At 49.5% G+C, this 20,686-nt stretch overlaps 1 protein-coding gene across 1 annotated transcript in view; it reads right to left on the bottom strand.

The window, feature by feature from the left end:
- SDK1 (sidekick cell adhesion molecule 1) overlaps positions 1-20,686 on the bottom strand; it is an 860,571-nt gene that overhangs the window by 193,626 nt on the left and 646,259 nt on the right. Inside the window, exon 16 of the mRNA XM_032394092.1 lies at positions 16,637-16,773. Coding sequence (XP_032249983.1) covers positions 16,637-16,773 — 137 coding nt within the window. The remainder of the gene's footprint in view (positions 1-16,636; positions 16,774-20,686) is intronic.

Here is a 20,686-nt window from a genome sequence, read left to right as displayed (position 1 = left end):
TCGATCAAGAGACAGAACCACCAAAGCAATGGATGGACCTTGTTTGGATCTGGATTTGGATTCAAAAGAATCAACCATGAAAAGTCAATTTTTAAAAAAGCATTTGAAGATGACACAAAGAAATGGAAAGACATTCCATGCTCATGGATCGGGAGAACATATATTATTAAAATGTCTATACTACCCAAAGCAATCTGCACATTTAATGCAATCCCTATCAAAATGCCAATAGCACTTTTCACAGAGCTGAGATAAACAGTCCTAAAATTTGTATGGAACCAGAAAAGACCCCAAATAGCCAAGTAATCCTAAAAAAAAAAAAAAAAGAAAGCAAAGCTGGTGGCATCACAATTCCGGACTTCAAGCTCTATTACAAAGCTGTATTCATCAAGACAGTATGGTACTGGCACAAAAACAGACACATAGATCAATGGAACAGAGAACGCCCAGAAATGGATTCACAACTATATGGGCAACTAATCTTTGACAAAGCAGGAAAGAATATCCAGTGGGAAAAAGACAGTCTCTTTGACAAATGGTGTTGGGAAAACTGGACAGCCACATGCAAAAGAATGAAACTGAACCACTTTCTTACACCATACACAAAAATAAATTCAAAATGGATTAAGGACCTAAATGAGAGACAGGAAACCATTAAAATCCTAGAGGAGAACACAGGCAGTAACCTCTTTGAAATTGGCCATAGCAACTTCTTTCTAGCTATGTCTCCTGAGGCAAGGGAAACAAAAGCAAAAATAAACTATTGGGACTTCATCAAAACAAAAAGCTTCTGCACAGCGAAGGAAACAATCAACAAAACTAAAAGGCAACCAACAGAATGGGAGAAGATATTTGCAAATGACATATCTGATAAAGGGTTAGTATCTAAAATATATAAAGAACTTATAAAACTCAACACCCAAAAAACAAAGAGTCCAGTTAAAAAAATGAGCAGAAGACATGAACAGACATTTTTCCAAAGAAGACAACCACATGGCCAACAGACATATGAAAAGGTGCTCAACATCATTCATCATCAGGGAAATGCAAATCAAAACTGGAATGAGATATCACCTCACACCACTCACAATGGCTAAAATCAACAACGTAAGAAATAACAAGTGTTGGTGAGGATGTGGAGAAATGGGAACCCTCATGCACTGTTGGTAGAATGCAAACTGGTGCAGCCACTCTGGAAAACAGTATGGAGGTTCCTCAAAAAGTTAAAAATAGAAATACCCTATGATCTAGTCATTGTACTGCTAGGTATTTACTCAAAGGATACAAAAATACAGATTCAAAGGGGCAGCTGCACCCCGATGTTTATATTTATAGCAGCATTATCTACAATTGGCAGATTACGGAAAGAACCCAAGTGTCCATCGACTGATGAATGGATAGACAAGAAGTGGTATATACATGCAATGGAATTTTGTTCAGCCATAAAAATGAATGAAATCTTGCCATTTGCAACAAGACAGAGAGAGCTAGAGAGCATAATGCTGAGTGAAGTTAAGTCAGTCAGAGAAAGACAAATACTGTATGATTTCATTCCTATGTGGAATTTAAGAAACAAAACAAACGATCATGGGCAGGGAAAGAGAAAAACCAAGAAACACTCTTAACTATAGAGAACAAACTGGGGGTTGCTGGAGGGGAGGTGGGCTGGGGGATGGGGTAACTGGATAATGGGCATTAAGGAGGGCACGTGTCCTAATGAGCACCAGGTGTTGTATGGAAGTGATGAATCACTAAATTCTATACCTGAAACTAATATTACACTGTATGTTAAGTAACAGAATTTAAATAAACACGTAAAAAAAGCAATTCGGGACATATAAATATGGACTGAGTATAAGATGATTACCATTAATTTTGTTGTGTGTGATGTCATTTAGTTGAGCTATTTACTGAATCGCTTAAGGCTGAAATGACATAATGTCTGGGATTTCCTTAAAAATACCCTAGCAAAACAAAACAAAACAAAACAAAAGGTGGGGACTCAATGAAACCAATATGGTAGTATGTTGATGGTGTCAAAGTGAACGCATGAATACCTTTGTGTATGTGTCACACTTTTCATAATAAAGAGTTTCTAGAAAGTGACTGTTAATCACAACATTGCCAGCATCGAGCATTGTGACCGTCTTAAATCATATGTTTGGTAGATGAAGAACGCGATTCCACTGATGCTTTGCCTTGTATTTTTTTATATGAATGAGAATGAACATTCTTGCATTAAAACAACTTCCCCTAGGTTACAGAGCAAGTTAAGTGGAAGATTTAAGATGCACATTTATTATTTTCCTAATTCTGATGCTGTTCTGGCTACAAGAGTCTGCGTACTGTGTCTCCTAAAATGGAAGCTTTAGGTTATGATGGTAACAATAATACGCACAATAAATGACGCCCATTTAGACAGCCACCCACAAGATAAACTCCATTAAATCGACTTTACTCACTGTTTGATCCTTTGCACCTAGAAGAGTGCCTCACATAGAGCAGGGGCTCCATCAATGTTTGTTCAGCAAAAGTACCTGCCATGTCCTGGCACCTGGGGTGACTTTGTATGTACATAGTTAACCTTCACAATAACCTTGGGGCGGGTATGATTATCCTCTTGTTCATATGAGAGAAGGAGACACAGAGGGATGGAACCATGGATCATGGTCTGATCTTTCTACCTGGGTAGAAACTCCCAGATAAAGGCATGTTGTTCTTTTGACTTCTCATTACTGGTCACAGTTAGTACTCAGGCTTTTCAGTCAAGAGCTTAGTCACAGAACCAGAAGCACAACTATGTCTTGGCCCAAAGCTTCCAAGAGACTCAGCCATGCCACTCATGAGAGGCTCTCCTTCCGCACACCGGCTGCTTAGACACTGAATGTAAGTACTCTGGGCTTCTTAGGAAGATCCTGACACTCAGGACGGGTGAGAACCTAAGCCTGGGCACAGGTGAAGTGGCACTTCCCACTGGTCAAAAGGCCTCTGCAGCGGTAACAGCGGTAAGGCCTGCTGACGGCACGCACCCCGATGGGAAGGGACGGGAATGGCACTTTGCTTCTGTGTTCTTCCTTTTAGAAGTCCAGAATGCTGGTCTAATCATCAGAAAAACATCCCCAAATCCCAACCTAGTGACGTCCTACAAAGCACCTGACTGGCACTCCTCAAAACCGTTAAGGCCGTCAAAACGGAATGTCTGAGCAAGTGGCCCGCTGAGAGGAGCCTGAGGAGACAGATGTGGTGTGGTGTACCCACCCGGGATCCCATCCGGGACAGAGGAAAGACAGTCGTGAAGAACTGAGCAAATCTGAATAAAGCACGGACTTCAGTTAATAACAAACATGTCGGTATTGGTTCATTCACTGTGGCAAACGTACCGTACAGATGGAAGATATTACGAGAGGGGAAACTGCGCGTTGGGCTTTTGGAAATTCTCTATCTTCACAATAACTCTGCAAACCTAAAGCTGTTCTAAAATAAATCTGAAGAGAAGAAGAGGCCTGTCCGTCAGTGGGTTGATGTGGACCAGGCGGGGAAGGGACAAGCTGGGGCACGCGGAGTGGGACCTGCGCTGGGAGGCCCTGTGTGCTCCGCGGGACAAGGGAACGGAGCTGGGCATGTGAGCTCACACAGGGAGGCACGCACAACAGGGTCAGGGCGAGTTTCAAGCCACTGCCACCGTTCCTGACACTGGAGCCCGGGACGATGGGGCTGTCCCACTGTCCCAGATGGGGCTCACTTCATCTCTCAGTGTTGGAGGGCCTGCCGTCTGTGGGGTGGAGGGACAGCAAGGGGCCGCGTCCTCCGCAGCTGTAAACAGTAGTCGCCGACGGCCCTCATGGTAGGAGGCTAGCGTGCCCTCTGGAAGGCGCAAGGACGGAGGGGCCTTGAGCTCTCGGCCCGCATCTGCACTGGCCCTGCCCGAGGCCCCGCAGAGACCCTTCCGGTTCTGAATAGTTTTCCCTTAGTGAGAGCTCCAAAACGACATCAGCCATCCAAAACCTGAGTCCACCCACAGAACCGCATGCCCACTAAGTAATGCGAGAAGGTTAAAAAAAAAAAAAATATATATATATATATAAAATATATATATTAATTATATACAATTACATAAATTTTATATACATATATAAATTATATGTATATAAAAGTTATACATGTATATAAAAGACATCACAAAAATACATATTCATTAACAAAAACTTGGAAAATAGAGTGTGAGAAAAAATGAAACAAAACAGGCATGGGGCATTCTATTGCTTTTTAAAAACCATCGTCATGAATTTTCAAGTGCTTTGTGTAATTATTTTCAAGTTTTTCGGAGACCACTCCTACCTACATTTCAGCGTCCAGCTCACTGAGTCACTGAAATTAATTTGGTGGGATGATCACCGTTTGCTTCTTGACATCCAAGTGCCCTGAAGTTCTGATTGTAACGTGAACCGAGAAACGAAATTTCAAGGCCCAGACAACAAATCGTTTCCACCTCCGTTGGTTCGGCTGCTGGGCTGAGAGCTAATCCCCGCCCCCAAGCCCCTAGTCTACGCCAGGTGGAGTGGGGACTCGGAGGCATGCTCAGCCGGCGCTACAGAACGGGGTCTCTCGGCTCATTCAGAGCTCGTCTGGACATTCAAAGAGAAGCGCAGATAATAACTAGTTCTGCGAAGGGTAAAGAAGACTCTGGTTACAAACTGTTACAAGACCGAGAGGACCTGACTTCATAGTGGTGCTGCAGCGTCCTGCTTGGTGGGTAGACGGCACACTGGTAGGATGGGCCGTGCTCGCAACACGAGATGACAAGGTCCTCGGGATGGACCAGACGCCATCGAGGCATCACAACTATCTAGAATGAGTGAACTGAAGCACAAGTTTGGAAGAATGCTGTGACTCGACCCTGGGAGAGAAGCCTGAGATCACGGGAGGAACGGCCACAACCCGCAGAACTTCCCTGGCCTGGGAGGGGGGAGGCAGCAGGGGGCTATTCCCTACCAAAGACAAAGCCCCAAGGAGCAGAGGGTTAAAGTACGGTTTGGCGTCCCTCACTTGGGAAGGGCTTTCTCTGTTGCTGACGTTATCAGAGCAACAAGAAAGTGTGCAGGGCCAGAGCGAAAAGGCACAAAGCGTGGCCTTCAAAGTCTAGAACCAAAGTGCTGAGCATTTGGGAAATTAATGAACCTCCCTCCCCCCACTAGGGAACGTGGCCAAAGTAAAGCCAGCAACGGGCTTTGGGACCTTACGCTCTTCATGTCCAAGGGACTGGGGCCTCTGCACTGTAAGACCCCAAAGGTGCTCGAGGCTTGGGTCCACAAGGGGACATGCACTCCTGGTCAGGGTGTGGGCGCTGAACTGGAGAAGCCATCCACTTCAGAGAGGTGGAGAGAAGACAGGGGGGTTGGGAAGAGGGATTGGACGAATCCAGAAGTGCAGGGGAACTGGGCTGTGGGCAGGAGCCATATCATGATTGTGGCTGGTGCGCCCCACACAACGGGTCAGACCTTGGAGAGCTCGAACCTTGGCTGGCCGGTGGCCGGGCGGAAGCAGGCGGCCCTCTCTGCGTCGAAGCTGCCCCAGCCTCAGGGCAGACACATCGCAGGGGCCACGCTGCATCCGCACTGAGCGGTCCTACGGGCTAACCCAGGCAGGAATTGACCCAGCGTGTGCGACGCATTTGGAAAGGGCCCACCGGAGATGAGCACCAGCGAGGGCTGCGGGGGCGACCTCGGGCTCCGGGCCCACCCCCGTGTCTTGCCGGAGGGCTGGGAGCCGAGAGGGTGAGAACCCCCAGCCCTCCACCTCAGCCCCTCTCTGGGCCCACAGCACAGCAAGATAACAAAGATGAGCAAGTATCTGTGACACACTCTGTCTTCCTGCACGGATTTTAAAATGGGAGCAAATGCCATTAATGTGAGGTTCAATATGCAAAAGCCCCAAGAAAAATGAGCTGAGACAGAAAATACTTCCTAACAACTCGGAGGCTATTAGTAGATACCTGTGTGAGCTATGTTTCAAAGACAGCATTAAAATGACTTGACGCATAAAGACCAAAGTCTCTGCAATTTGGGCAAGCAAAACGGCTCAAAGCCCGTCAGCTTTTAAGCACGTAATAGCAAAAGTGGGGATGAAGACATTGAACGTATTGTGCAGAGCCAGTCAGGAATAGCTTTCACTTGGGAGCAAATGAGCTCATGGAGAGTGGGGTGCGAGACAGCTCCCGAGCCCTGGCTGAGAAGGCTCTGGGACCACAGAAGAAAGAGCTGAGCCACACGGCTTAGAGATTATCCCTGTGAAGGACGACGGACCCTTCCTGCCTCCCCAAAGATGCTGGGAGGGGGCTGGGGAGAGGCCCCAGGCCCCAGAGAGTGCTCCCCAAAAGCTAGTCGCAGACCAGCTGCTGATAGAAGATGCCCTGCTCAAGAAAGCTGTGGCCAGGACAATGTTCTAGGCCCGGGGAAAGACACAGGCCTGTGGGAAATTGCCACCTGGACCCCAAAATGTCACCTTGGACTCAGCATGCTCCAGCCAGGTTAGCCGATGATCCGCCCAGAACAACGCCCCTCAGTGGGCTTGCAGTTCCCAGGCCCAGCCCCTGGGCTCCCAGTTGTCTTTGGCGCCCTTCCTTCCAGGGAATTCAATCACCAATTCAGAATAAGCAACCCTCCTGCTCGCTCCTGCTGCCTCTGAACCTCACACCAGGACAAAGCTGCCTGCACCCCCTGCCGGGTCCGTCTGCCGCGTTTAAGTTGCTTTCTTGCTGCATTGCTCAGTGACCTTGTATGGCCCTCTGTGGATAAGGACTGTGGTCTGGCTCACTCGGTCGCTCAGTGTGTGTGCCCGTGTGCATGTGTACACATGCAGAGAGAGAGAGAGAGAGAGAGAGAGAGAGAGAGAGGTCTGCTGCTTCTAAAGAAGATTTAAATACCTGAAGTGAAAATATACATAAAATTGCATATAAAATTAAAATAAAAAATAAACAAATCCAAAATCATTAAGGATGAGAAGACAGTGTTGAGCACCTGGGAGGACTTAGGTAGTCCAGCTAAGCACTCAGTTTAGCTCTGGGTTTCCAGGAGACCAAAGGGAAAAGTGACGTGCTGGATGGCAGAGTTTGAAAAGGAAGCTGCTAAGTTGCTCAGGAGAAACAGGCATTGTCCGGGTGGCAGAGACGCCCACCGCGTGGTTGCCTCCAGCCAAGACACGGTGAGACATGCAGAAGACCGAGACATGTTCTCCCAACCTCACGTTTCTTCTAGCACGTCTTCAGAAAAGAGCAAGTATGGTATTAACTTATGGAAGACAGTGTTCCTTTCCAAGTTAAGGAAAAATACATTAATTTGGAGTTTGAGGCTCGGGAACCTGGCATCATGATGGTGACCACATCCCTCAGTGTGTCACCTCTGAACTGCGGAGGGCAGGACCTCAGGAATCCGCCTCAGGGCTGTGGAGCCGAGGACATTCATAGGAGGAAGTTGTAGGGTATTGCTAAATGGAATATTGTTATTTTAGGAATAATTGGCTTAGAAGAAGTTTCCATAAAGGTATTTTAAAAATCGGGGCACCTGGGTGGCTCAGTTGTTAAGCGTCTGCCTTCGGCTCAGGTCATGATCCCAGGGTCCTGGGATCGAGCCCTGCGTCGGGCTCCCTGCTCGGCGGGAAGCCTGCTTCTCCCTCTCCCACTCCCCCTGCTTGTGTTCCCTCTCTTGCTGTGTCTCTCTCTGTCAAATAAATAAATAAAATATTTTAAAAAAAGATGTTTTAAAAATCCTAAGAACCATGAATGGGAAGAATGTACTAGATCATGATGAACTTGTTTCAAATCAAGATCCTGTTCATTTATATGAACTTCAGGAACAGGCTGCGTGGGGAAAGAGGTCTGCCGAGTGCTGGTCCTTGCAGGTGGAGGACAGACTGAGAAGGGCCACAGGGGAACCTCCCGGAGGATGGAAACATTTTGTACCTTATTTGAGGTAGGAGCTATGTGGTATATGTGTATTTGTAAAAACTCACTTAAGATCTTTGTGTTTTATGATATGCAAATTATATATCAGTAAGCAACAAAAGATCAGTATCATACGTAACAGTAAACCCCTGATAGATGTTCCACTGAGATCAGGGGATGAACAAAAGACTCGCTACTATGCTGATTATTCTTTTAAATTATCCTGGCTAACCCTGTAACATTAAAAAAAAAAAAGAAACAATAAGTTTTTATTATTTGGAGAAGATATGATTGTCTACCTCAAAAACTTAAGAGGATCAACTGGAAAATCGTTAGAATAAAAAGAGAATATGGAAAGTGGGTGCATAGGAGACAAACACTCGAACATCAGGACTGTCATGATACTCCAACAATGAGCTAGCTGCAAGATGGAACAGAGAGAAAATCCTATTCCTGGCAGCAATAGGACAGAATCTTAGCACGACTTTCACACAGAAATGTAGAGCCTGTGAGTGTAAGCCTGCAAACTTCCCTACATGATATAAAAAAGCAGCTAACAAAATGGAGAAGCAGGTTATTTTCTAGGTGGAAAGACAGAATCACCAAGAAGTCAGTTCTCATAAAACTCATCATAGGTTTAACATCACTAAAAAGTCAATGGGACTATTTTTGAAAGCTGACAAAATAATTCCAGTTTTTTTCCAGAAGAATAAACAGGTGACAAGAACCAGCAAAATTCTTAAAAGATGAAGGAACTTGCTTTATCAGCTATTAAAACACATTTCAGAGCTAAAACAATTAAAATAGAGACTAGGCAGAAGAACAGATGATGAATCAATGGGTCCAAATAAACCCCAAATAGACTTTTATAGAAACAGGTCCTCTTCATGTATAAAAAAGGAAAAAAAAATCCATAAGTAAATGGAATATTCAGTGAATTGTGTTGGGAAAATGAGGGTCATTTAAAAAAATAAAAATCATATATCAGAATTTCCATCTAAATTCCAGATGAATTTAAAAGTTAAATGTATGAAAAAGTAAAGCTTTAAAAACAAGAGGAAAACTTACAAGAACTAGTATTTTATGCTTGTGTTGAGCTATCCAACCAAACATACAAGTAATGAAAGAAATCACAGAGGAAAAGATCTACAGATTTAACTACGTAAAAATCAAATACTTCCGTATGTCAAAAAGGAATACACAAAAATTAAGAGTAAAAAGCAAACTGAAAGAATACGTGTCACACATGACAAAAAAAACCCTAAGGTTTTTTTTTTTTTTTTTTTTAAAGATTTTATTTATTTATTTGAGACAGAGAGAATGAGAGAGAGAGAGCACATGAGAGGGGAGAGGGTCAGAGGGAGAAGCAGGCTCCCTGCTGAGCAGGGAGCCCGATGCGGGACTCGATCCAGGGACTCCAGGATCATGACCTGAGCCGAAGGCAGTCGCTTAACCAACTGAGCCACCCAGGCGCCCAACCCTAAGGTTTTGATACAAAAACAGAAGAAAGGAAACTGACAAATCATAGAGAGGAAGCACAGAAAGCCAAGGAACTTGGGAAAATGTGTTCAGCAGGACCAGTAATCAAAGAAATGCAAAGTAAAAATCTTCCGAATGGAGACATAGGAGAGTATCTTTGCAAACTTGGGAGGAGGAAAAATATTCTTACGAGTCTCCTTCTAGATATTTTCATGTGTTGGTGTCCTGCCTTCATTGTGCCCTCAGGGCCTACTTTGCCTGCTGGGTAATTCATCGCTGCTGGAGGAGACCTGGGTCAGTGCCCTGCCCCCCCAGAAAAGATGACCTGGGACAGCACACCCCCCAGAGCAGGAGACCAGGGAGAGCACTCCTCTCCAGAAGGGGAGACATGGAGACAACATCCCTCCCCAGAGAAGATGACCTGGGACAGCACACCCCCACAGCAGGAGACCTGGAGACAGCACCCCACCAGAGAAGGTGACCTGGGACACCACCCCCCACCCCCCACCCAGAGCAGGAGACATGGGATAGTGCCCCCCTAGAGAAGATCTGGGACACCACCACCCCCAGAGCAAGACCTGGGAACAGTGTCCCCTGGAAGGGGAGACAGGGGACACTGCTGGGAGGAGATGCTACAAGGAGTTGACTAGAGACAGAGGAGCAGGGACGGGGAGAGAACTATGTGCGCATGGATCCACGAGCCATGCCTTATTGCTAAAGCGTAACAGGCAAAGCAGTGAGTGGCTGGAGATAAATCAGGAGAGGCAGGTGGCAGGTGGATGATGAATAGGACTATGTGCCACAGTAATCAGCCTAGAATCTATTCTTTAAGCAATGAAATATCTATGGTGGAATCAGGGCTGGCCGTGTGGCTAGAAGACGGGCTAGGGACCAGTCTCCAGGCCGTGTGGAGCCCTACGCACTCTGGGGGAGCTGAAGGAGATCATGGAGGAACTCAGGCCTCGCACCCAGCCCCGCCGTGGGCCCTTCTCTGAGGGGCCTCTGAAGGGTTTCTAGCAGAGGGGGGAGGCTTCACTCGGGCACATGTACATTTCGAGGGCTCCTGCTGATGGCTCGGGGAGGGCAGAGTTTGGGAGGATAACTGGAAGGACTCGTGTGATGGGGTGGCAGCCAGCAGGGGAAAAGAGGTTGCAGGAATGGAGAAGGGCAATGGGTTGGAGAAACATTTATGAGGTAAACCTTACTATTTGCGGGGGACAGAGTCAAAACGATGTCTGGGTTTCTAACTTGAGAAGGAGCAATTTCAGGGGAAACATGATGAGTTCTGGCAGTTTGAGTTTGCTGAGCCCATGGGACAGCTGGGTGAGGATGTCTGGGGACATTTGGTTACAGGAGTCTGGGGTCCAGGGCCGAGGTCTAGGTTGCAAACATGTTTTAGGGAACGGCAGCACACGGGTGACAGGTGAACCACGGTGGCACGGGCTCACTAGCTGGGGGGCACAGAGGAGGTGAAGACCGTGGGCTGAGCAAGCAAAGTGAGGAATGCTGGCATTTTAGGGGAGGAGAGGAAACGAAGTCTCCAGACAAGTCACAGGGAATGGCTCGAGGGATGGAAGAAGAAGGGCAGGATCCAAGAGGGAAGCAGGAGTCAAGCCAAGGGAGCACGGTGCTCTGGGTGGCGGGAGATCAAGAGCACGGGCGGCACAGCCGTTCTGGAGGACCATGACCACTCACTTGCACTTGGCCTTCAGGTTGGGGAGGCTCTGGCCTCCGCGGAGAAGAGCGGACGGCATGGCTAAGAGATGAGGAGGAGGAGGTGATTCTCTGGTGAGGCGGAAAGAGCCAGGAGGGAAGGAGAGCTGGAAGGCAGAGGGTGGCCGGGTATTAAGTCCTGGCAGACGTGGGACAGTGGGGCTGGCTTTCAACTCACAAGGGACTGTGGTGATTCCTTTCCCTCTCTGTGCTTCAAGTAAGCTCTAGGTTTTTATTAGTGAGCATGCCTAACTTTAATAATAAAAATTACAAAGTTATCTTATATTTTAGTTCAATTCAAGTATTTTAAGGTGTGATGGCAAAACCACACCCGCATCTATTAAAAAAATGAAGAGAAACGAAGCCCGGAGTTTTGTGTAAGGGTGTTTATTACCTGTGACTGCTTCCCGGGGGACACGCGCTACGGTGTAAAAAAAATTCATAGGAAAAGAGACAATCTTTCCAGCTGGTGAAAGATCTCAACTATTCTATTTTAGCAGTGGAATTAATGCCTTAGTGCAGCTCAGGGAGCGCAGGCAAAGGGCTCAATTTGAGGATTAGATTAAGGACTGCCTCTCCCAACAATCAGGGTTATCGCCAAAGCTCGTTCAATGACTGCATGTGTTTCTAATACTATATGAGGCCAACTCACTCAGCTGAAAGGATACATTTTTTAAAAGGTAAAACCATGGCTCTCATCCAAATACAAAATGAACACGTGCTAAAGATTTTAGGTAGTTCATTAATTCATGAAGGAACCAGTAAGGTGCTCCAAAGGTACCAAAAGGGAATTTGCAGCGCGCACTCTAAATGAATTTACAGATAGATGCAAACCTGGTTCGTATCTAGAGTGATAACTGGTTACTGCAAGAACCACTCATAACCCAGACACGATTTATTTGCATTTCTATGGAGGAGAATTATTTGCATTACTCTTCAGTTCTGTACGATCCACGGAGTTGTGGAACAGCTTGAAAGCAATGAAAAGTGCGGGTCTCTACAGAGGCAGATAGCCCCAAAGGCTGCCGGATGAGACGCCAGGTAACGTGGGTTTGATGTGTCTCTGAGTCCACTTCAAAGCCTCTCTCGGTTTCTTCTCCTGCCTTGTTATCATAATCATCTCAAAGAAAGATTATTCTTGATCCAACTCAACAAGCACTTAAGAGACTGGGCCAAATGCTCTAGCTGTTCACCAGAATTCTCGATCAGTTCGCCCCGTCCTTGCTATCAGGCTGCAACAATCCCTGTGCTCTCTTAACCCAGGACCCCCAGGCTCCCCTTGCCTGCAGACCCCGTGTGCTCTCAGCCCCCCCAGGCAGTTACCTCGGACCAGACCTTTGGACACTGCTGTCCTCTTTGAGCCTCAGCGAAGAGAACTCTCACGCTCCACAGAGGGGCAGTCCTCAGGGTGCCTGCGAGGCCCAGCGTGCTCTCCGGAGAGGGTTTCACCTCCAGGCAAGTGCACGGACAAAGGCTCAGTGGGGGCTGCAGAGTTCTGTTTCATAAAAGCTCTGGAGAGGCCCTCTGGTAGCGGCTGGCTTGTGGTGAGGGCAGGTGCTGCACAGGGCCTGCCCCCGCCACGGAGCCACGCCAGGTTGGCCCCTGCAGGGGCCACGGTTTCCAGGAGAACGGCGTCCCGATCAGCCTGCCAGGAGCAGCTGGTTGCAGAGTGTGTCCCAAGGAGCCGGATGGATGGACTGCTGCATGGAGTTAGTTAGACTCGTCCACTTGCACAGTGTGGAGCATAGGCCAAATACAATTTCCATTTTAGTGTACTGCTGCTAAGCTGTTCTTTGCGACCATAATTAGCCAGCATATTCAGCTGTTTCTTAAGGGCACCGCTTCCTAATAAAAATAAAACCAGATCCTTGGCCCAGGGGACAGAGCTGGGCTTCCTGTTCGCTGTGGCAGGAAGTTCGGCAACTATGCAACTGGCAATACTGTGAACTGTTTCGGCAAAGCCCACAGACGTATTTTGCTCAGTAGAAATTGGAATCAGCCCAGAGATAACCATCTTATCTGCTCTAGGTTCTTCGTGTAATAATACTTCAAGCAGTAATAGTAATAGTGTAGAATACTGTAGATTCTTCGACATCACAGCCTCTGAAGGAGAAACAAATGGGAGTCGGAGCCAGCTCCAGAAAGGTCCAGTTGGCAGAATCAGATGCTAATGAGGGACTAATGATGCTCTTAGACCCTTTTGCCATGACATGAAGCGACTGAACGCCCACAGAGAGGACCCGTGTGTGCCAGGCTCTCTACTGGCTGTCACAGGTACAAAGAGAATTGGGCCCGGGCCGCCCTTATGGGGTTCACGGTCTCGCTGGAAGACACACTTGTAGACCAGTAACTATTATACACAGTACCAAATACTCAAGGGGAAATACATATAACGGTATCAGGACCCCGAGGAGGGAAGGAGGAAGGCTGCCTGGGCACAATGGCGGTGGGGGTCAAGGACAGGTATGGAGGAAAGCCATATTTGAATTGGGACACCAAGAGTGAGGGAGAATTTCCCCAGGCAGACCCTCCCACCACACCCGGCAATGTCCCGGCCCAGCGCCCCCGTCGTCTCCGTAGAAGCCAGCTGCTCTCGCCGTGCCTCGAGGCTCACGCTTTGGGGCCGTTGCTGATGCTGCCCCATCCTCTGCCTGGCCCGTGTCTTGGGGCCTGTCCCCTTTGGAGGCTCTCTGCTTCATGTCCCGGCCGGTCCCCCTTGTACCAGGCTCCCACAGCACCGGCACGAACCTCGGCGGGAGCTCGTTATGTGGCAGGATGTGGTGATGAGTGTGCCCTTCTCCTTGCAGTTAATGAGTGGAGACTGATCACCTCAGCCCTGCATCCCAGCACCCGGCAGAGCGCCTGGGCTGAAGCAGATGACCGGTCAGGATTTAGTGTTGGGTGAGCGGACGCATGGGTGGAATGAAGGATTGCACAGGAAGCCTGTTTCCTACTCGGGCAAGATGTCTGATTGGAAGAACCAATCACCCACGCAATCTGTTGAGAAAACAGCAGGAATGGCGTTTTGAAACAAAGTCTTATTTTGGTAACCTGAGAATGGTGGAGCACTTGTCTTTTGGGAGAGGGTCTAGGGCCGTAGCCCGAGTCCATCACAAAGGGACTCTACCAGAGAGATTTGTTTCAGTTCACTTGCCAAGTGCCCACCAGGTGCCAGGGGCCGAGGATACAGAGATGAACGAACCCGGTCCTGGTCTCAAGGATGCGGACGCCCAGCGGGGGCCGTGTCTGTCTGAATCCTGAGGGCAAGAGTTCTGCTCCTGTGTCGCTGTTTCCATACAGACTGGCGTCAAGCCCTACGGTTCTTACAGGCCGCATGACCACGACGTCCTCAGGAAACCCTTATCTTCTCAGAAAGGTTATTTTAATAAATAATGCCGATGCCTTCTCCCTTTGACCAGAGCTGTTGAGCTGAAGCTACGATGGATGGTGGCATGCAGACCAGTTTCCATTCACTCCCCTACCCTGCAATTTGAGGAAAGAGACTGGATGGGCCGTCAGAGGAGTCCACGGGAAAGGGGAACCAGGGCCCGGACCTCGGGCACCTGGTTTTCAGACGGGGCTCAAAACCAAAGCCATCATAGCCAAGGATGTAAATTTAGAAACCCCGGGGAAGGGACTAACATCTTGCTCCTGGGACCTCTCTCAGCGGACTGGTTTGGGAACCGCCCCACTCAAGTGAAGGCAGGTTTGCAGAGTGGGTCCCTTGCATCTCCACACAGACGGGAACCAAAGTGAACCATCGTGGGTCGGCATTCACCTCAGGGCTGCTGCCAAGTGCCGAGAGGAGACTCTGCCCCACGGAATGTCTCATTAAGAGCACAGGCTGTGGAGGCAGAGGGCCCCGGGGGGAACCCGCCGCCCCCTCCTACCGGCTGTGTGACCTCGGCCCGGGCTGCCTCCGCTGGAAAAGGAGTGGCACACAGGGCCTGCTGCGGTGCGAGCATGTGATGATCGGAGGGAGGATCGCTCGTACGAGACGAGGGGCAAGTATGAAAGATAATTAGGAGAGACTCGGAGAGTGAAGTCACTAATTATAGGACGAGCGGACGGTCGGCATGAGCGTGGGCAGAGCTGTGGGATGCCCGCGCCTGCAGAAGTGAGCAGGGCCCACGAGCCACGTGCACTTCTGCCTGCGTGACTCGGATTTCAGCGGCGGGACCCCGAGAGAGCTCCATTCCTAGCTGTCCTGAACAGGGACCCATTTATAATGACAATGGCACGAGGAGACAAGCCGTGGGCCCCATGACATGGCCCGTCACAAGATCCTAGCTCCCTGTGGTCTGGCTCTCTCGCCCATGGGGGAGGCCCGGGGAGAGTGCAGGATCACGGAGGGGATAATATAATAAGGGAGGGTGGCAGGGCAGGTGACAGCACTCAGGCACCAAGGACAGTGGGTTTCATTCTAAGGCCTGTGCGGTGTATCCAGGGAGGACACGTCCTTCATATTTTAAGAAGATGAGTGTTTCTGCTTGTGTCAGAATGCTTTGGAAGAGAAGAAGAGTAGAAGCAGGGGGACCAGTTAGAGGCTGTCCTGGTGAGAGCTGGAGAGGGGAGCAGGGTCCAGCACGTCCTAGGATACACACCGGCAGGGTGGCTGAGCTGCGGATGTGGGCGTGGGGCCAGGCGAGGGAGGGAGGAGCGCCTGTTCTTGGCCTTCCAGCTGGAGCAACAGAGGCCTCACCAAGGGTGCCGTGGGGCTGGAACCGAGATTTGAATGCCCACACTAACGTGGTGAGGATCGTCAGGGTTAAAAGAACTTGAAATCACAGTTTGAAGAATTCACACGGAATCGTGTGTGAGACCACAAGACAGAGATGGGGAGGGACGATGCTCTGTGGCTGACTCCGGGGGTCCAGGGAAGGATGCCGGAGACCAAGATCTCTCTTCAGGGAAAAGATGGCCCTTTAAATCACAGGGATGCACATGACTTCCTAAGAAGAGACTGCAGGGGGCAGAGAGGAGAGACGCTGGGGAGCCCGTCCCGTGGTCCACGGAGAGGAGGGAAGGAGGACCAATGGGGCCGGAGCAAAGCCAGAAAATGCTGACGGAGGCCAAGAGGGGGAGGAAGGGACGGCCCCGGGAATACTTAGCCCGTATCTGCACCAGAGGAAACGTGTGAAGACACTAACTAGTATTGTCCTTGGCTCCCAACCAGCCCCAGGTGCGGCATTGTTCCCCAAGCCCGAGTTGGCCCTGGGGACGGTGCTGAACGGGAGTGTGCACAGCCTCCCTTTGGGGCCTCGGCCTCCAGATCTGGGCTCTCACGGGAAGACCCCAGGCTTCCTTCTCGTCCCTCACAGGCTCCCATGTCACCTTCTATCTTTCCCGAAGCCAGAGCTGGGGTTTTCATTGGAACTCCGTAAAGCATCAGTAGCATCTTCCTGGTCGTTTGGGGTCTGAGCCAGAAGTAAGGGTTGAGGGTGTTACGTGTGCAGAGAGCAATCTGATTATTGTCCCAGGTGACGACTTGGCTTCATTACTTACTGTTCTCAGACAGCTCCACGATGTAATAAAGCACCGGGCTGTTTCCATCAAAGGGCCGAACCCAGGACAGCATTACGGCGTGGCTGTGGGAAGAGTTCAGGCTGGCCAGCAGGTTCTGAGGTGAGTGAGGCAGTTCACTTGGGCACAAAGGAACAAAAAGAGAAGAGAGTGCACATCAGACTTGACGGTTGGCCTGGTCCTTACACTGCACAGGCCTGGCGGGCAATGTTTGGAAAATGGAGAATATAAAATATGCCCCAAACACAAATACTGACTGCCCCCCCCCTTCCCCATTCACAACGTTGTTTTTTCTACCACAGAAATTTGATCTGATCCTTCTGGTGGAGATTACGCAGCTGATGACTCCGTACCTTCAGTCGGGTGGGGAGGGTCAATTTCTACACAGTATGTTATTTAATTGAGAAAACTCGGTCAGCAATTAGTTCTTACAACCCGAAGCTGTTAATGGAAATGCAGGAAGCCGTGTAAACAGGAAAAGGCCTGGGAAATAAGACTGAATACAAAAGTTTGGAACGCTAGCATGTGGGATCACCAGCCGAAGTGCCGGCCTGTTTCCTGGACAGCGAGGCTGGCCCCTTACCGACAGCACGGGGCTGTGCTGTCATTCCGTCTTCTGCTGGGTAACAAACAGGGTTTGGGGGAAGGACTCAGGGGAACGTGGAGAAAACTAACTAAAATGCCCTGGAAAGAGTGAATAACACATCAGCAGGGCTATAGAATGGAAACACAATGAAAGCAAACAAATACTGAAAAGTGTTTACTGGGATTTACTGGTGACAAAGCTTCAAAATCCAGCTGCATGGTTTCTACCAGCAAGGGTCTGCCACCGTATAATCCTAAGGGGCCCCAGGCTGGGGCCTGACTTTCCATCTCACGGATCCAGGAGCGGCACCCTGTTCTGTGGCCACCGTTGGGAACAGCTTCTAGAAAGGTCTGCAGCAGGTGCTGGGGGAGGGGTGCCGTGTGGACCCGAGTCACCCACTCGCTAGTTTTTGGTCTCTCGTAGACATCAATTACTGCTGGCCCACATAGGTCAGCACAAAGAGCCATAATTATGCTTGATATTTTTAATTTTAAAAACGTACTCATTACACTGAAATTTATTAAGCCGTTACATGCTTGCAGCTACCTCAGAAACACAGCTCTCTCTGACCCAGGCACACCATTAATAAACAAACTAGTATTTCCAGTGTAGACTGAAACTTTAAATTAGTACAATAAAGAATCAACTTGAGCCTGAAATGTTGGTTTGTTTTCTCTTTAACTGTGAGTTAGGTTTTAAATCAGAGAGGGAGCTGTTTCTCTTTGAGTTCTCCAGTAACTGATTCTCCTTTAAATTCCCAGTGCAGACCAATCTGAAGGGAATGCCAGGATAAAATACCTATTCTTCTCCCACGCCCCATTTCCTATTGAAATTGGTTTGTTCTGAAACCTAAACCAAAGTTGTTGAAGGAGTCCCACCTGAAAACAAACTGAGATAAACTTGGATAAATATGTCCAAATAAGACTGTGGTATCATAAAGAGCTGGTCTGGTCTTTGTCCCAGGTTCCTGAGGTAGAACTCTAAGCCCTTGGAAGTTCCTGAGGGACTGTCTTAGCTGTTGGTGGGGGGCCCGTCGGCCCACACCTGAGTTTATGCCAACAATGGCACTCATGGCGGCCCCTGCAGAGTTCTAGGAGGGGACCCGCCATGTTGGAAAGACCAACCATGTGGTTAGAGGGTTGGGTCTTTGAGCCAGTGAAATCAGCCAGACCTTCTGATCTCCTGGAAGAGGAGGGGTGGGAGCCGGGGACCAAGCTCAGTCACGTGGCCAATGATGACACCCCAGTAAAAACTCTGGACACCAAGCTCAGTTGAGCTTCCTGGTCAGTCGTCAGACATCTGTGTGCCGGGAGGATGATCTCTCCCAAAGACGTGGAAGCTTTGTGTTGGGGACCCTCCCAGACCTTGCCCTTGCCTCTCATATGTCCGGACCTGATCGTATCCTTTATAATAAGACTGAAATCCTAAGTATGGCACTTAACTGAGTTCTGTGAGTTGTTCTAGGCAATCATCCACCCTGTTGGGGTCATGGGAAGCCCCAAATGCTAGTGAGTTGGTCTGAGTCACGGGTGGCCTGGGGGCCGTGGAGCTGCGGCTGGTGTCTGAAGTGAGGAACAGTGCCCTTCACCTGTGGGGTGCATGCTGACTCCAGGGGGTCAGAACTGCACTGTAAAGACTTTCCCTAAAGTACAAGGTTTTCTGACATGACAAACACTAACTGGGAAGGCTGACAAGGCTGGTTTGTGTTCCAGGCTGTTGTTCATGCGGGACACTGCCCCCCCCGGGCCTGAGGGCCACCCCCACTTACTTCCAAGTTGGGAGGAGAGATGTGCATGCAGCCCCAAGACTTGGAAGCAGATGTAGCAACCGCGAGAGCCTGGAAGGACGGGGGTGGTAGAAATGAGGTGCTGGGAGGTCCTAAGAGGATCTTACAGTGGGCAGGAGGCAAGTCCAATGACACATTTCAGAGGAGCGATCTGTGGGGGTTGACCCTGGTCATGAATCATTCTTCCCACCAAAACCAGGGTGTTGGTTTGCTCATCCTTCTCTCAGTCAGTGGTTATACTCCCATGCCCACCCTCACACACATCTAAGTAGTTGCTACGTCTGACCTACTGTCCCTGAGAAATTCCCGTAACACCAACCCCTCATTGCCATAGACCAGCCTCAGCCCAGCCAACACAAGCTCTCCCGAGAGCCATGACACGCAATCCTCCCGAAAGTCCTGCTTGCTGCCACAGTAGAGGGTCACGCCATGAGCTAGCCCCTGCATCTGCTGAGATGCCCTCCCACACTCTCAGCCCCCAGCCCACACTGGGTGCCCTCCTGAGAGCATCAAACTTCCAGCATCTCCCTGAGTGGAGCCATTCTGTGACCTGTGTGTAGGCACACGTGATGTCCCATTGACTGGAGGGTCGAGCCAATCAGAAAATTGGCCTCCGAGGCGCGGCCTCCCTCTCACCTTTGACTAATTCTTGAGCAGAACCGATCACTTCTACCTCTTGATTCCCATTGCAATTTACAGATTTTTCAGTTCACCAAACATCTTGAAGCCCTACAGGAGCAAGAACCCCAGTGCATTCTGTTTGATTATGGATCTGCCTCCCTTCTCTAGGGTAGGAAATGTCTTTTCTCCCTTCTTTGCCTCTTTCCCTGGACCTTGAGGGGGAGGCTGACACTGTCCTGCTCTCCCAGAGCTGACCAACTAAGGAGGGGCACAAGCCTGCATCTAGACTGGGACAAGGTGAGGCCCTTCAGATCAGGAGCCACAGGATGGTTCTGAAAAGAATGCTGGGTGGGAATGCAGGGCGGGCTGCCTCAGGGTCACCTTGTGGAGATGGTGGGGCCACATGGCTGGAGGCATGTGGGTGAGTGGAGAGGGAGAGGAGGCTCCCTTAGGCAGGAGGGATAAGGAAGGGGAATGGCCTGCTGACGGCAAGGGTAAGACTGGGGGTGGTTTGGGGGCAGTGGTGGGAATGCAGGGCTTGCACTGGGTCACAGAGGAAGGCAAGTAAGCGACACGTGTGTTCAAACTTCCCAGGCTAGCTGTGTGACATTGACTTTCCAGGGCTGGAACTGGGACCCCAAGGGCAGCTCACTGGAAAGTGTCCCAGGGACTGGACAAAAGATCATATGACATCTCTGTAATGGTCAGGAGAGAGGACAGACGCTGAGACAAAAGCGGGTTAGAGGTTAAGGAGCCAGGCATCCAGGCTCTGAGAGGAGATGGTGGGGGGCGCACAGCTTGCTGGGGACAAGCCTTGCAGAGTGGCCATTCTGGACCTTGAGTTTGGATGAACTGGACCCGAGGCTGTAGAGGAACAGGCTCCTATTGGACAACAAGAGTGTTCAACCTGTGGCCCCAGAGAAACCACTGTGTCTCGGCACACCTTGTCTTGTGGCCTTGCGTGGGACACGCCAGATCCACTTCTAAATCTTGAAAGTACATCTTTCCCACAGCTGGGAAAATATGGGGTTCTTCCACT

The sequence above is a fragment of the Phoca vitulina genome, unplaced genomic scaffold, assembly GCF_004348235.1.
Source record: "Phoca vitulina isolate PV1807 unplaced genomic scaffold, GSC_HSeal_1.0 scaffold79, whole genome shotgun sequence".
Taxonomy (NCBI): domain Eukaryota; kingdom Metazoa; phylum Chordata; class Mammalia; order Carnivora; family Phocidae; genus Phoca; species Phoca vitulina.
Note: the sequence above shows the minus strand (reverse complement) of the source record. Positions and strands in the feature narration are given on the sequence as shown.